Here is a 13,893-nt window from a genome sequence, read left to right as displayed (position 1 = left end):
AACATAGGCAGCATAAATCTATCAGAATACATGTTGAGAAAGCTGTGTATGTTGGTTACAGTTGTATAACAAAGTAAAAAAAATGTGTTAGCCAAAGTAATAGCCCTAATGTGCCTTTGAGGGTACCCCACTACATAGAATTCTATGCCCCCCAATAGCACTGCACAAATTAGTAAGTAATTCTGCTACAGAATATCATAGGCATAAAAATTGGTAAATTATTAATCAAATTAAATCTTGGAATTTAATTGCAGAATGGGACAAGATTTTCATGTTTCGAATCTAGTATCTCTGTTTGTGCATACTGCACTGGTCTTAGGAGAACTTTCATTTTTGTAATAAGATCTTTCTTAACGAGAAGTAAATAACACCGGGGGGCAAGTCAAATTAACCCCGTCTATTCCTTAGTAAGTAGAAGAATATCATTATTTTATATGCAATTCCCTGTATTGATCAAGTTTTAATACAGAGTAGGTTAATTAATAACTAGCAGTTATATGAGAATAATTGATTCAAAATGTCATCATATTCCATATTATATGGTCTGGTCATGTATGTTTTCGCCTTGATAAACGATTATCTCGGACCTTACAGTTTGACCCCTTTGCGACACCTTCCGCTAAGGACGCATGAAAGAAAATTTCCGTCATTTACTAAAGTTAACCCCAGATTGCCACAATTGCGGCCATCATGGGGTTAACGCTGCTCCAATCTGCCTCAATATTCGAGGCAGGGTAAGAGCACCTGATTGCGCTGACCCTGCAGCTGTGCTCACTCTGACAGCTTGAACCCATGCTAAAGTTCAAAATATACCTTTTGAAATACCCCAGGGTGTATTCTTTCAAAAAAGAAAAATAATGGTATGCGTTGTTGGGGTAGTTTGAATAACCAACCAGCTAAATTACTCCAAAATAGTTTGAATGAGCCCCTTCAAAAACCACATATACCTGGCAAAGGTACTTACGGGGGTATTGCTGTACTCAGACGACATAGTTGAGCACCCTATGAAGTATTATACAGTCATAGCACACATTAGGTTTGCAGAATATACCATGCAAACTCACTTTGTGTGTCAAAAAGGCAGAAAAAATGCTTATTACCATTACACATGGTACAAAATAGCGGAAAAATTATCCCACTCTAAGGTTTAAAATATGCCTTTTGAAATACCCTGGGATGTCTTCTTTATGGGGTAGTTGGAATATATAACCTGTTAAAATACTCCAAAATGGGACATGGACACAGCGTAAAAATTCAAACTTTAAAAAAAACTGGAATGGTTTTGTCTAAAATGTGCCCCTTTAACGTCCACATATACCTGGCAAAGGTTCAAACAGGGGGTATTGCTGTACTCAGACGACATAGCTGAGAAAACTATGAAGAATTATACTGCCGTAAAGGCTCACTGTGTGTGTCAAAAAGGCAGAAAAATGCCTATTACCACTACACTTGGTACAAAATAGTGAAATAATTATTCATGCTTATACGGATATAAAGTAACCCAGAGATATGTTCAGAAGGAAACCAAATTGAACTTTTATTTCGAGCTGCTCAGAGAAAGCAATCAGATCAGACCAGACAGTTTTTTATTCAAAGATTACTTGCCTCTTTTATTAAGCTTACAGATATTAAGCTTTATTAAGCTTTAATAATTTGTACTGAAAAATGACTGAAAATTGCACATTAAAGTGTTGAAAACATTTTGATACATCTCTCACATGGTTTTAAATCACTCCAGTTACTCTTAAGACATTATACAGTTTTAAGGTAAAACCTCTCGCCAGTTTCAGATGTCTCAAAGACTCATTCAGCTTTGTGACTTGCGCAACAGAAACAGGAAGCGTGAAGTCACACTGTACCATAAAAAGGAATTTACAGAACTAAGCATATTTCAACTAAGCATTAGGACATAAGAAGGGGGGTCTGAGGGTGAAGCTGCAGAAACCACAGAATGTCACAAGTCAAGATTTTATGCTTACTTATGCTTACTTGTCAGACACTCGGAAATAGACTAAAAGTACAAAGCATAACATAATTGAAAACAGACTGGACATCCGGCCATCTTAGTTGCTTGAGCCTGGGGTCAAGGTACCTTCCATTACAATTCCATTACAATGCTAAAGTTCAAAATATGCCTTTAGAAATACCCTGGGATGTCTTCTTTAAGAAATGCTATGCCTTTATGGGGTACTTGGAATATGTAGCCTGCTAAAGTGCTCCAAAATAGAACATGGATTCATCAACATCATCTATGAAAATTCACACTTTAAAACCTGAATTTGTCACGTCTCTTTTACTGCACTGTAGCTTCACAAAATAGTGTCTAGGTAAACATTGTATTGTTTTACTCAGACAATGTAACTGAGCATAATTCAGGGGGATTTTATCACAGTAGCACATATCAAGTGTAAGAAATACTCAGCAAAAATGCAACATGCATGTAAAAAATTAAATATTTTTCCCTCACCATAAGCATTGACATCAATTGGAGAAATTTTTTTGACAATTTAAGGCACAATATATTCCATATAACATAGAGAGGATACAATGTTACAGTGTCTCTAGAAATGCTTATAACCCTGAAATCCTATGTGGATCTGTCTTAGTGTCCCGATCCATATTGAGGTATACTGGAGGCTACTACAGTGAGGTATATCACATAAAAATGATCCACAGAGGAGACAAAAAAGAATATAGTACCTTAGTATCTTATTATGGATAGATAGGTAGGGCAATAGAGGAGACAGTTTAGCATAGTTGTAAAAATAAATAGCTGTTATTGAATAGCTTTTAGATAGCTTGCTAGTATATTCAGAGCAGTAGGTGTAATAGAATATACACGGCGGTTAGGGTAATACATAGGGGAAAACCCCTGAAAATCCACACTATTCTAATCTCCTATGATCTCCTCTTAACACCTTTGTGGGTGTTCTATAGTAGATAAGCTAACTAGCCACTGTTCCCTTAAAATACTGCCACTACCCTAGTATTGCTCCATAGGAGATAAACATTTAAGCTAACGAAAAAAGCAAAAGTGAAGGTTTTAGGAGGATTCCCTCGTGCATAGTGAAGTGCTCGAGTGAATGGAGGGAATCCCAGAAGAAAACCCTCATTGTTATATATATTGCAACACAAACAAAAACTAACAATATGTTCCCAGCTTGGCAGTGAGGGATACAAAATAATGATATGAAGGAGTTCACCAAAGGTATCTTAAGAAGAGTACCAGTAGGATATTCTTTATTATGTTATTGTCACATTATTTTTGTCCTAGCCACATACTTAATTTCTCATAATTTTGCACATAATATTCTATAGTCCCTGATCTAATGATTAAATATCCTGGAATAATGTATCAATTTCTCAGTTGGACAGATCCGGTTGCTCTACAATACAAGTGAATTCTACTCATTTTAATCTAAGAAACAGACATTTACAACTGAGCCTGGAAGGAAATGCTTCAATCATTGAGGATGGGACAGGTGAGAGCATTCCCAAACAGCTTCAGCTCAAAGAATCCATTTACAGAGCAATGGATTGTTTTATCAGTATGGATTACTGGGTTTCATTTTCTGTGAAACTCACCAGAGTTTCAGAATTATAAGTTTATAACACAATGCCTGGTTGAAATTCACAGTCTCCTGTCCTTTATGAGCTCCTTTGACCTTTATTGAATATTTATCTTGTTTCACATGAATCTTAGTAACTAGCTAAAAAGCCGATATGATGGATATTTGTAAAGCAAAGGGAAAACTTATGGTTAATCAAAGTAGAGATACCTTGAAGAATGAAATGATTTCCAACAAACTACAACACTATCAGCTTACATTCTGAGAGATCTCAGAGTCAATCCTAAAAGTCTGCTCAGACAAATGCTAAGTCAAATAATGCCAGTGTGCTCTAGAACAATTTATTTATACATTTTTTTATTGTACAGGAATTGAGCTATCAACGTCCAGCAGTACCTCAATATCAAATGTCATTGAAAAGATGTCCTTTGAGGCTGACAAGAGTTACAAACCTGGGATTCCATACAGTGGGATGGTAAGATGCAAAGTTTCAAACTAAGGTCGGCGTTTCGGTTGCACCTCCCTCCACTGCTACACTTATCTATATATATATATATATATATATATATATATATATATATATATATATATATATATATTTATTTATTTATTTATTTTTATTAATATTTGCAGTTATTTATTGATTTATTAGTTATTTTATATATATAAACACAATATATGTAAAAATAGAATAGTCCTTGCACTCAGGCTCAAATATAACTATCAGATCCTGGGGTTTGAATATTCAAAATACTAAACAAATGGGCTGCACTCACATTTCTTCCTTGTATAGTTTTCTTTATTCAATTAAGTTAAAACAGATCAACGTTTCGGTCCGCTCAGGGACCTTCCTCAAGATCAAAGACCGTGAGTGCAGCCCATTTGTTTATATATATATATATAAATATATATATATATATATATATATATATATATATATATATATATCATTTCATTCTAACTGTATTTTGGCTGTAATATATATTTCCTGGCTAATCATGGCAGCATTTAACTGATTGGGTAGCTCCTCCCGCTAGCCAACAGGACAGGAAATACAATTAAATAATTAAGTAAATAGGTATAACGGTATCCCCACCATCCCCTGTTCCCCAGTTTTTTTTCCTTTCCTCTTATCCAAGGACAGGCAGTGTAGCGGAATGGACATTTGCTAGCTAATTTTTATTCCCTATACTGGCTGTCCGTATCTTCCCCCCCTGTTATTTCATGTGTTTTGCCGGTTATTTCGTGTGGTTTTTGTTTGGCCATTCGGGAAACTTCATACGAACGTAATCCATTCGTCCCCGAGCAAGGACCCCCCCCTGTACCCCATTAGAATGTTAAGACCAACCACTTTAGTGTGTAACTGCAAGGGAAACAATTAATGAATGCTCTCCTGGATGGCCACCATTTCATATAACCGAACATGTGGCTGGGAGAATGGCAGCCATCTTGTCTCCCGAACGAGGGCAGCGGTACTTGGTCGTCGAGTGCCTGGAACTATTTTCAGCTTGGCACACGCGCGAACACCGGTAAACTGTCGACCGCTGCACATTCCTGTTCCCGACCACCTACACGAACTGCGTTCGGGAGATATAAAGTACCGAACAGGGGGAGCATTCCTATAATTATAGCAAGAGATTCTCTTGTATGGTTTTCGCACAGGAACCTCATGAACAGAGACCAGTCAGGGCACCTGTTCTACTGGAATTATTTTTGGCTTAGACCTCGTGTCTGGCCGGTCAAATCTTCCACACTATGCCGTTCCCGTTATAATGAACCAAACTGAGTGATTCTTGGATATGTTGGTCACTCAGATCAGGGCTATCAGGGAATGTACTTTTTTGTGGGGTTCCTATGTATGGTTGGGGGACTTTTGGGGTACAGGATATTTTGGGGGTTTTTGTGCTTGAGAGTTAATTACATTGGAGGTGTTTACACAGGTAATTATCTCTCAGGCACAAAGGATCCTGGCATTGAAACCCTTGCATTTTCTGCCTGTTAAACCCCTTGCATGGGAGATGGCATAAAAGCCATGTATGTGACAATAAAAATAAATTATACCCTCAGAACTGAGCGTTGTCAAGTTGCTGGGGATGAGGTGGAAGATTCCTGGATTATTTTACTGTGTTTAGCTGTTCCATTGCATTGTTTTGCTTGTTCCTGAGTATATCTTGAAGTACCCAGCGGAGGAGAGTCCCTGCTAGGACTAGGGCTCCGCTACAGGCAGTTTTGTTCTGCATCATTTTCTTTTTTGCTCATCTGACTATGGCTTGTAGTCTTCACGCTGGAGAGGTCAGACTCTCTCTCTAGGAAGCTCCAGGCTTCCTGCAGCCCACCACTCTGTAGATGGAAATCCCTGGAGGCTACAGGTCTTTCTCCTACGTCTGCATAGCCTTAGGTCATAGGTGAGCAAATATTTTCTTTATTTGGATTGATGAATTAAAAAGAGTGCAGAGCCTTGGGGAACTCCAACTGAGACAGGACGAGGGGAGGAGGTATCCTTGGAAAAGGAGACACTGAATGAGCGTTGGGAGGGATAAGAGGAAAACCATGAGATGAGAGTCAAAGAGACCAAGCAATTGAAGAGTTTGATGGAGGAGAGCATGATCAATGGTGTCAAAGGCACCAGAGAGGTCAAGGAGAATTAATATGGCGTAGTGACCTTTGGATTTAGCTGTGAATAGGTTGTAACTTTAATAAGAGCAGTCTCAGAAGAGAGGAGAGGGCGGAAGCCAGACTGAAGTGGGTCAAGGAGAGAGTTGGAATTGAAGAAGCGAGAAACATGGGTAAAGACAAGTCTTTCCAAAAGCTTTGATGAAAAAATGGAGCAGGGGTATGGGACGATAGTTAGAGGGGGGGATGGGTCAAGATATGTTTTTTTTCAGACTCTAATACCTTTTTGGCCACAGTACTGGGCTGTCATCCAGCAGTATCAATTTCAGCTATGTCAAGTAGCTATGTCATATAGCTGAATCCCTTAAGGAGGTGAAATTAGCCAATGAATGGCTCTTAGAGGCTTCAACAGATCTTATCAAGTCTCTGTCTAAAGCCATAGGGCTATAGCAGCCAGAAGAGCTCTTTGGCTCAGATAATGGGGAGCTTGGCTCAGATCATGGGGCGCTGACATTGCATCCAAACACAACTTTTTCCATTTATGGGTGAGGTAGTCTTTGGTAAACTTTTAGAGGACGCAATCAGGAAAGCAGCAGATGTTAAGCAAGTCCGGGATTCATGGGTAAGGTTGATAATATCTTCAGACTACAGACTACATCTTCATATTTGTAAGAGCAAGGGTTTCTGTCCATCCACGAAAAAAAGGGGCTTGATTCATTATATATCCACACTTCTTCAGCAAGAAGTTATCTTTCCTGTGCCAACAAAGGAAATATGTCAAGGTTTCTACTCCCCTCTTTTCTTAGTTAGGAAAACTAGAGGAAAATTGAGACCTATTCTGGAATTACACCAGCTCAACCTCTCGCTCAGGATAAGAAAGTTCCGCATGGAATCATTAAGATCCATTATCCCAGTAGTTCATCAAGGGGATTGGATTATCTTAGTGGACCTGAAAAACGCATATTTTCACATTCCCATAGCCACTCCTCACCAAAGGTTCCTGAGGTTCTGTGTAGAAGACCATAATTAGAAATTTTGCTCTCTGCCCTTTGGAATAAGCACGGCCCCAAGAACCTTCTCCAAGGATCTTATCATGGTATTAGCCTTATTAAGGAAACAGGGTGTCCAATTTTCCATTACATGGAGGACATCCTAGTGGTGGCTTCAGATTACAGCTTGATTCTTCAACATTGTTTTCTGGCCCTGAAAACTCTGACACAGTTTGGCTGATTAATACAGTTCGAGAAAAAGCCAGTTATGTCCTTCAAGGATATTTAACTTTCTAGAAGCAAGCTTCAACACTCTATAGCAATAGCAATAGCAATAGTTTCTCGCTCATAGGGACCCTTTTGTTCTACCATGTGCCTAGTGCTTAGTCAGATGGGCCCAATGGAATCTACACCCTCTGCAGGGGTACATTCTTCTGAACTTCAACTCAAGCTCTCAGGAATGGGACAAGTATCTCTACATTCCAGACCACCTAAAGAAGGATCTTCTATGGTGGCTCTCAAGGGAACATATTTCCACTGAAGGAAACAGATTATCACGAAAGACGCAAGTCAGGAAGGCTGGGGAGCTCACTTAGGAAATCTATTTGTCCAAGAAGTTTGGTCTCTACATGTCTGTAATTTACCATCAAACATCTGAGAGTTGAGAGCTGCCTTCCTAGCTTCATTTTTAGCCCCTTTTCCAAGCCAAGTGGGTAAAGCTGAGGCCAGACAACAGATCAGCAGTAGCTTACATAAATCATCAAGGGGGTACTAAGAATGCAGCCCTGAAAAGAGAAGTTCAACCTTGGGTTCAACAGCCTCTGTGCAGTCTTTCTGCCAGGGAAAGAAAATACAGTGGCAGACTTCCTGTGCAGATATCAGGTGGAAGCGACAGAATGTCATCTTTCAAAGAAGGCCTATAGGCAGTTGTTTCCCAAGTGGACCTAATGGCCTTAGCAGAGAATGCACAGGTTCCGAACTTAATTTTGAGATGTTTCCATCCCAGAGCAATTTCACATGATGCACTGTCAGTGGAGTGGAATTACTCTCTAGCCTACATCTTTCCTCCAATTCCTCGCATACACACAGTTCTATGGAAATCCTCAGGAAACAGTGCAAGGTTATTGCGATCATTCCTTTTTGGCCTCAACGCCCATGGTTCCTGCTCATGTAGAGACTAATGATAGACCATCCATGGGAACTCCTGATAACAGAGGATCTTCTGTCTCAAGGCCCACTTCTCCACCCAGACCTTCACAAGCTAAAGTTACAGGCCTAGCTCTTGAGAGTCAATCTTTAATCTAAGGTTTTACAGAAAGGGTTGTTTCAATGTTGTTGTGCTCCAGAAAGGCTGCCACATTCAATACGTACCTTAAGATATGGCAAGCCTTTGCAGACTGGCTAGAGAAAGATGTTTATTCATTAGGATCCATTTCAACTTCTCAAGTTGTGTGTTTTCTGCAAAAAGGTTTGGATAAAGGACTCAGTCTTAATACTCTAAACGTTAAGCTATCCCAGGTACAAGATGGGCAGAAGATCCAGTGGTAACAAGATTCTTCAGGGCAGTCATTAGAATCAAACCTCCTATTCGTCCTTCAACGGACGCTCCTGCTCCTTGCACTTGTCTCTGCTAAAATAATTGCAGACTTAAAGGCTTTATCAGTGGAAGAACCATATATGCCTTTTTCCATGCTGCCATAAATAGCTAGGAATAAGGAAAATGTATTCATACTTGTTAGGGTTGCCTCCAGGCTAGCTGAAAGATGGACCGTAGAAAGGATGCTCCTAGCGCTCACCAAAGGACCATCAGCACCGTAGACACCATAAGTGCTGCAGACTCCATGAACCATCGCTGCTGGGCTAGGATCTCGCCATCTTCTATCCACCCTGGACCTATGACCAGGCTCCAAGTTCCAGTGAGTGAACCTCTTCCTTCTGTATAGTGAAGCAGGATCAGGAACAAGAGCTCTTACAAGTTCTCAGTAGCTAAGGGAGTATTGGAGGCAATGCCCGCCTGCCAACGTCAAGGCAAACCCCCCAAAGCGGGTCCTAACACTGACCCTTCAGCCTGCTTCCTTGAGCTTCTGGCAAATATATCTCTAATGAGACAGAGAGGGGTATTTTTTATATACACCCCTATATACTTATTAACCCTTAATAGGGAACACATAGGATGGGAGGCAGCATTGTAACAAGGCTGTGTGATACAAGGTAAATACAAATACAAAAAGAGAAATCCTGCGCTCACTCCCATCAATACTGGGCCGGCAGCAATGACTACAGTACACATCAGCCCCAATATATAGTAAAAACCAAAGAAAAGAAAAAGTTATACTGTACCATAGTCATTGCTGCCGGCCCAGTAGTGATGGGAGTGAGCACAGGACTTCTCTTTTTGTATTTGTATTTACTTTGTATCATAGAAACATAGAAACATAGAATGTGACGGCAGATAAGAACCATTCGGCCCATCTAGTCTGCCCAGTTTTCTAAATACTTTCATTAGTCCCTGGCCTTATCTTATGGTTAGGATAGCCTTATGCCTATCCCACGCATGCTTAAACTCCTTTACTGTGTTAACCTCTACCACTTCAGCTGGAAGGCTATTCCATGCATCCACTACCCTCTCAGTAAAGTAATACTTCCTGATATTATTTTTAAACCTTTGTCCCTCTAATTTAAGACTATGTCCTCTTGTTGTGGTAGTTTTTCTTCGTTTAAATATAGTCTCCTCCTTTACTGTGTTGATTCCCTTTATGTATTTAAATGTTTCTATCATATCCCCCCTGTCTCGTCTTTCCTCCAAGCTATACATGTTAAGATCCTTTAACCTTTCCTGGTAAGTTTTATCCTGCAATCCATGAACCAGTTTAGTAGCCCTTCTTTGAACTCTCTCTAAGGTATCAATATCCTTCTGAAGATAGGGTCTCCAGTACTGTGTACAGTACTCCAAGTGAGGTCTCACCAGTGTTCTGTACAATGGCATGAGCACTTCCCTCTTTCTACTGCTAATACCTCTCCCTATACAACCCAGCATTCTGCTAGCATTTCCTGCTGCTCTATTACATTGTCTGCCTACCTTTAAGTCATCAGAAATAATCACCCCTAAATCCCTTTCCTCAGATGTTGAGGTTAGGACTCTATCAAATATTCTGTACTCTGCCCTTGGGTTTTTACGTCCAAGATGCATTATCTTGCACTTATCCACATTAAATGTCAGTTGCCACAACTCTGACCATTTTTCTAGTTTACCTAAATCATTTTCCATTTGGCTTATCCCTCCTTGAACATCAACCCTGTTACATATCTTAGTATCATCCGCAAAAAGACACACCTTACCATCAAGACCTTCTGCAATATCACTAATAAAAATATTAAAGAGAATGGGTCCAAGTACAGATCCCTTAGGTACCCCACTGGTGACAAGCCCAAGCTTCGAATATACTCCATTAGACTACAACCCTCTGTTGCCTGTCACTCAGCCACTGCCTTACCCATTCAACAATATTTGAATCCAAACTCAAAGATTGTAGTTTATTGATAAGCCTTCTATGTGCAACAGTGTCAAAAGCCTTACTGAAATCTAGGTAAGCAATGTCTACTGCACCACCCTGATCTATAATTTTAGTTACCCAATCAAAAAAATCAATAAGATTAGTTTGGCATGATCTCCCTGAAGTAAACCCATGTTGTCTCTGATCTTGAAATCCATGTGTTTTTAGATGTTCAACAATCCTATCCTTTAACATGGTTTCCATCACTTTCCCCACTACTGAAGTAAAGCTTACTGGCCTATAGTTGCCCGACTCCTCCCTATTACCTTTCTTGTGAATGGGCACAACATTCGCTAACTTCCAATCTTCTGGGACTACTCCTGTTATCAATGATTGGTTAAATAAATCTGTTAATGGCTTTGCTAGTACACCACTAAGCTCTTTTAATAGCTTTGGGTGTATTCCATCAGGTCCCATTGACTTATTTGTCTTTACTTTTGACAGTTGAAATAGAACCTCTTCCTCTGTAAACTCACGTGTAATAAATGACTCATTTATCCCTTTTCTTAACTGAGGTCCCTTTCCTTCATTTTCATCTGTAAATACCGAACAAAAATATTCATTGAGGCAGTCAGCTAGACCTGTATCCTCATCTACATACCTTCCTTCTTTTGTTTTTAATCTTACTAATCCTTGTTATACTTTTCCTTTCTAATTTATGTATCTAAAAAAAGTTTTGTCTCCCTTTTTTACTGACTGTGCTATTTTCTCTTCTGTGTGTGATTTGGAAGCTCTTATAACTTGCTTAGCCTCTTTCTGCCTAATCTTATAGGTCATTCTGTCTTCCTCACTCTGGGTTTTTTTATAATTACTAAATGCTAACTTTTTGTTTTTTACTATTTTGGCCACATCTGCGGAGTACCACAGTGGTTTCTTGAATTTTTTGCTTTTACTGACAAGCCTAATGCAATTTTCTGTTGCCTTCAGTAGTGCAACTTTTAAATAATCCCATTTCTTTTGGACTCCATTTAAATTGCTCCAGTCTGATAATGACTCCTTTACACATATTCTAATTTTAGAAAAGTCTGTTTTTCTAAAGTCTAAAACTTTTGTTTTTGTGTGGTGTGACTCAGTCACTATTCTTATATTAAACCACACTGACTGATGATCACTGGATCCTAAACTTTCACCTACAGTAATATCTGATACCAAATCTCCATTTGTTAACACTAAATCTAGTATGGCTTCTTTACGAGTTGGCTCCTCAACGACTTGTTTTAGAGACAATCCCAGTAGGGAGTTTAGAATATGTGTGCTCCTGGCACAAGTAACTATTTTTGTTTTCCAATTCACATCAGGAAGATTAAAGTCACCCATGATGATAACTTCCCCCTTCATTGTCATTTTAGCTATTTCTTCAACTAGTAGATTATCTAACTCTTCAATTTGTCCTGGGGGCCTATAAATCACACCTACACGAGTTACTGTGTGATTACCAAATTCTAACGTAACCCAAACGGACTCTATGTTCGCCTCACTAACCTTTATTAGGCTAGATTTTACGCTATCCTTTACATACAGGGCCACCCCTCCCCCTTTCTTGCCTTCCCTGTCTTTTCTATATAAAGAGTACCCTGGTATTGCTATGTCCCAGTCATTTTTCTCCTTATACCATGTCTCAGTAACAGCGACTAAATCTACACTATCAGTTGCCATTATTGCCACAAGTTCATGGATCTTATTCCCTAAACTGCGAGCATTTATAGACATGACAACTGTGTATCACACAGCTATTAAGAGGGCAGGAGATTAGACATTCCTAGTTAAACAGAAATTGCAATATAGGAAGTATAAACATTAGATGACTCTTTACAGGAAGTGTTTAGGAAGGCTGTGTAAGTCACATGCAGGGAGGTGTGGCTACGGCTACATACACAGAGTGATTTAACTCCTAAATGGCAGAGAATTGAGCAGTGAGACTGCATGGACATGATCTATACACCAAAACTACTGTATTAAGATAAAGTTGTTTGGTGACTATAGCATCCCTTTAATATGAAAGGAGAATTACAGTTGAACAGATGTTTAGTGCAAATGAAAGGTTGTTTGCTTACATTTTGTTTTGCTCAAAATGTGTACAACTGCCTCCATCCATTAAGGGGTTAATCTGTTTCAGCCTTTGATGTGCACAGAATGTTTGACTTAGAAACAATTACCACCAAATGACAAATTACCTCTATCATTCATTTTGTAGCTTAAAGTTGAAGATGCCACAGGTCAACCCATCCCAGACAAGCAGATCTATCTCACCTGCGCAAATAATGCTAATGTGGTAAAACTAACACTGGTTACTAACAAGAATGGACATGCTTTCTTTAAGATAAACAATACAGCCTCATGGACAAGAACAACCTCCATAAAGGTAACAAACAAATGTATACTATGTGTATCAATACATACTGTCCTCAAGCTACACTGACCAAACTCCCAGCAGTCTACATTTATACTATGTATGACTGCATGAATGGTATCATTATTAAATTTAGATTGGCTATTTGTTAGTCATAAACATTTCCATTTTTTTTCTGCATGAAAATAAAGCAACATGCATCTTTTACTTTAACTTGCTTCTATTTTTGTCAAGGTCAATCTCCCTAACATGCAAACTAAGGGATGCAATGGATAAACAAGCCAGATGCATTACCAGGCCTCAGAATGGCCAGACTTAATGTATAAATAAGTACAGCGAGCAGTATAGAATAGTCAGACAAGCCAAGGTCAGGATTGGAGACAGAATAATAAATGTAGAACAAAGCCAAGGGTCAAGGATACAAGAAGAATGGATAAACGGGAAACACGCCGAAGTCAGATCCAAAAAAAAGACACACTAAAGAAACGCACTCTCGGACTACAAATGACCACGAATGGGCAAGGAAGTGATGTAAGAGGGAGGTATAAATAGGGCTCAGTGAGAGCTGATAGGCTAGAGAACCAATTAGGGTAATAATTAACCAGATATTAATGGAGTTGTAGCCCAGATATAATTTATGTTACTTCCCCTTTAAGGGGCCAAACACAAGGAAGGAGCATGCCCTCTAGCTTGTCACTGCATGTGCACACAGATGCGCACGCATCTGCAATGTCGGCCAAATGTCTGCACACTGCGGGAGAGGAGAACCAGCGACAGCAAGGACAGCGGGACCGTAGCGGCGTGGGCCGAGAGGAGGT

General features: G+C 39.4%; 1 protein-coding gene across 1 annotated transcript in view; it reads left to right on the top strand.

Moving 5' to 3' along the window:
* Positions 1-13,893, top strand: part of LOC134575463 (alpha-2-macroglobulin-like) — a 260,467-nt gene that overhangs the window by 19,032 nt on the left and 227,542 nt on the right. The window contains exons 9-11 of the mRNA XM_063434756.1: positions 3,368-3,482; positions 3,938-4,044; positions 12,920-13,087. Coding sequence (XP_063290826.1) covers positions 3,368-3,482; positions 3,938-4,044; positions 12,920-13,087 — 390 coding nt within the window. The remainder of the gene's footprint in view (positions 1-3,367; positions 3,483-3,937; positions 4,045-12,919; positions 13,088-13,893) is intronic.

This window comes from Pelobates fuscus, chromosome 10 (assembly GCF_036172605.1).
Source record: "Pelobates fuscus isolate aPelFus1 chromosome 10, aPelFus1.pri, whole genome shotgun sequence".
Classification (NCBI taxonomy): Eukaryota; Metazoa; Chordata; class Amphibia; order Anura; family Pelobatidae; genus Pelobates; species Pelobates fuscus.
This window is presented reverse-complemented; position numbering and strand designations above follow the sequence as displayed.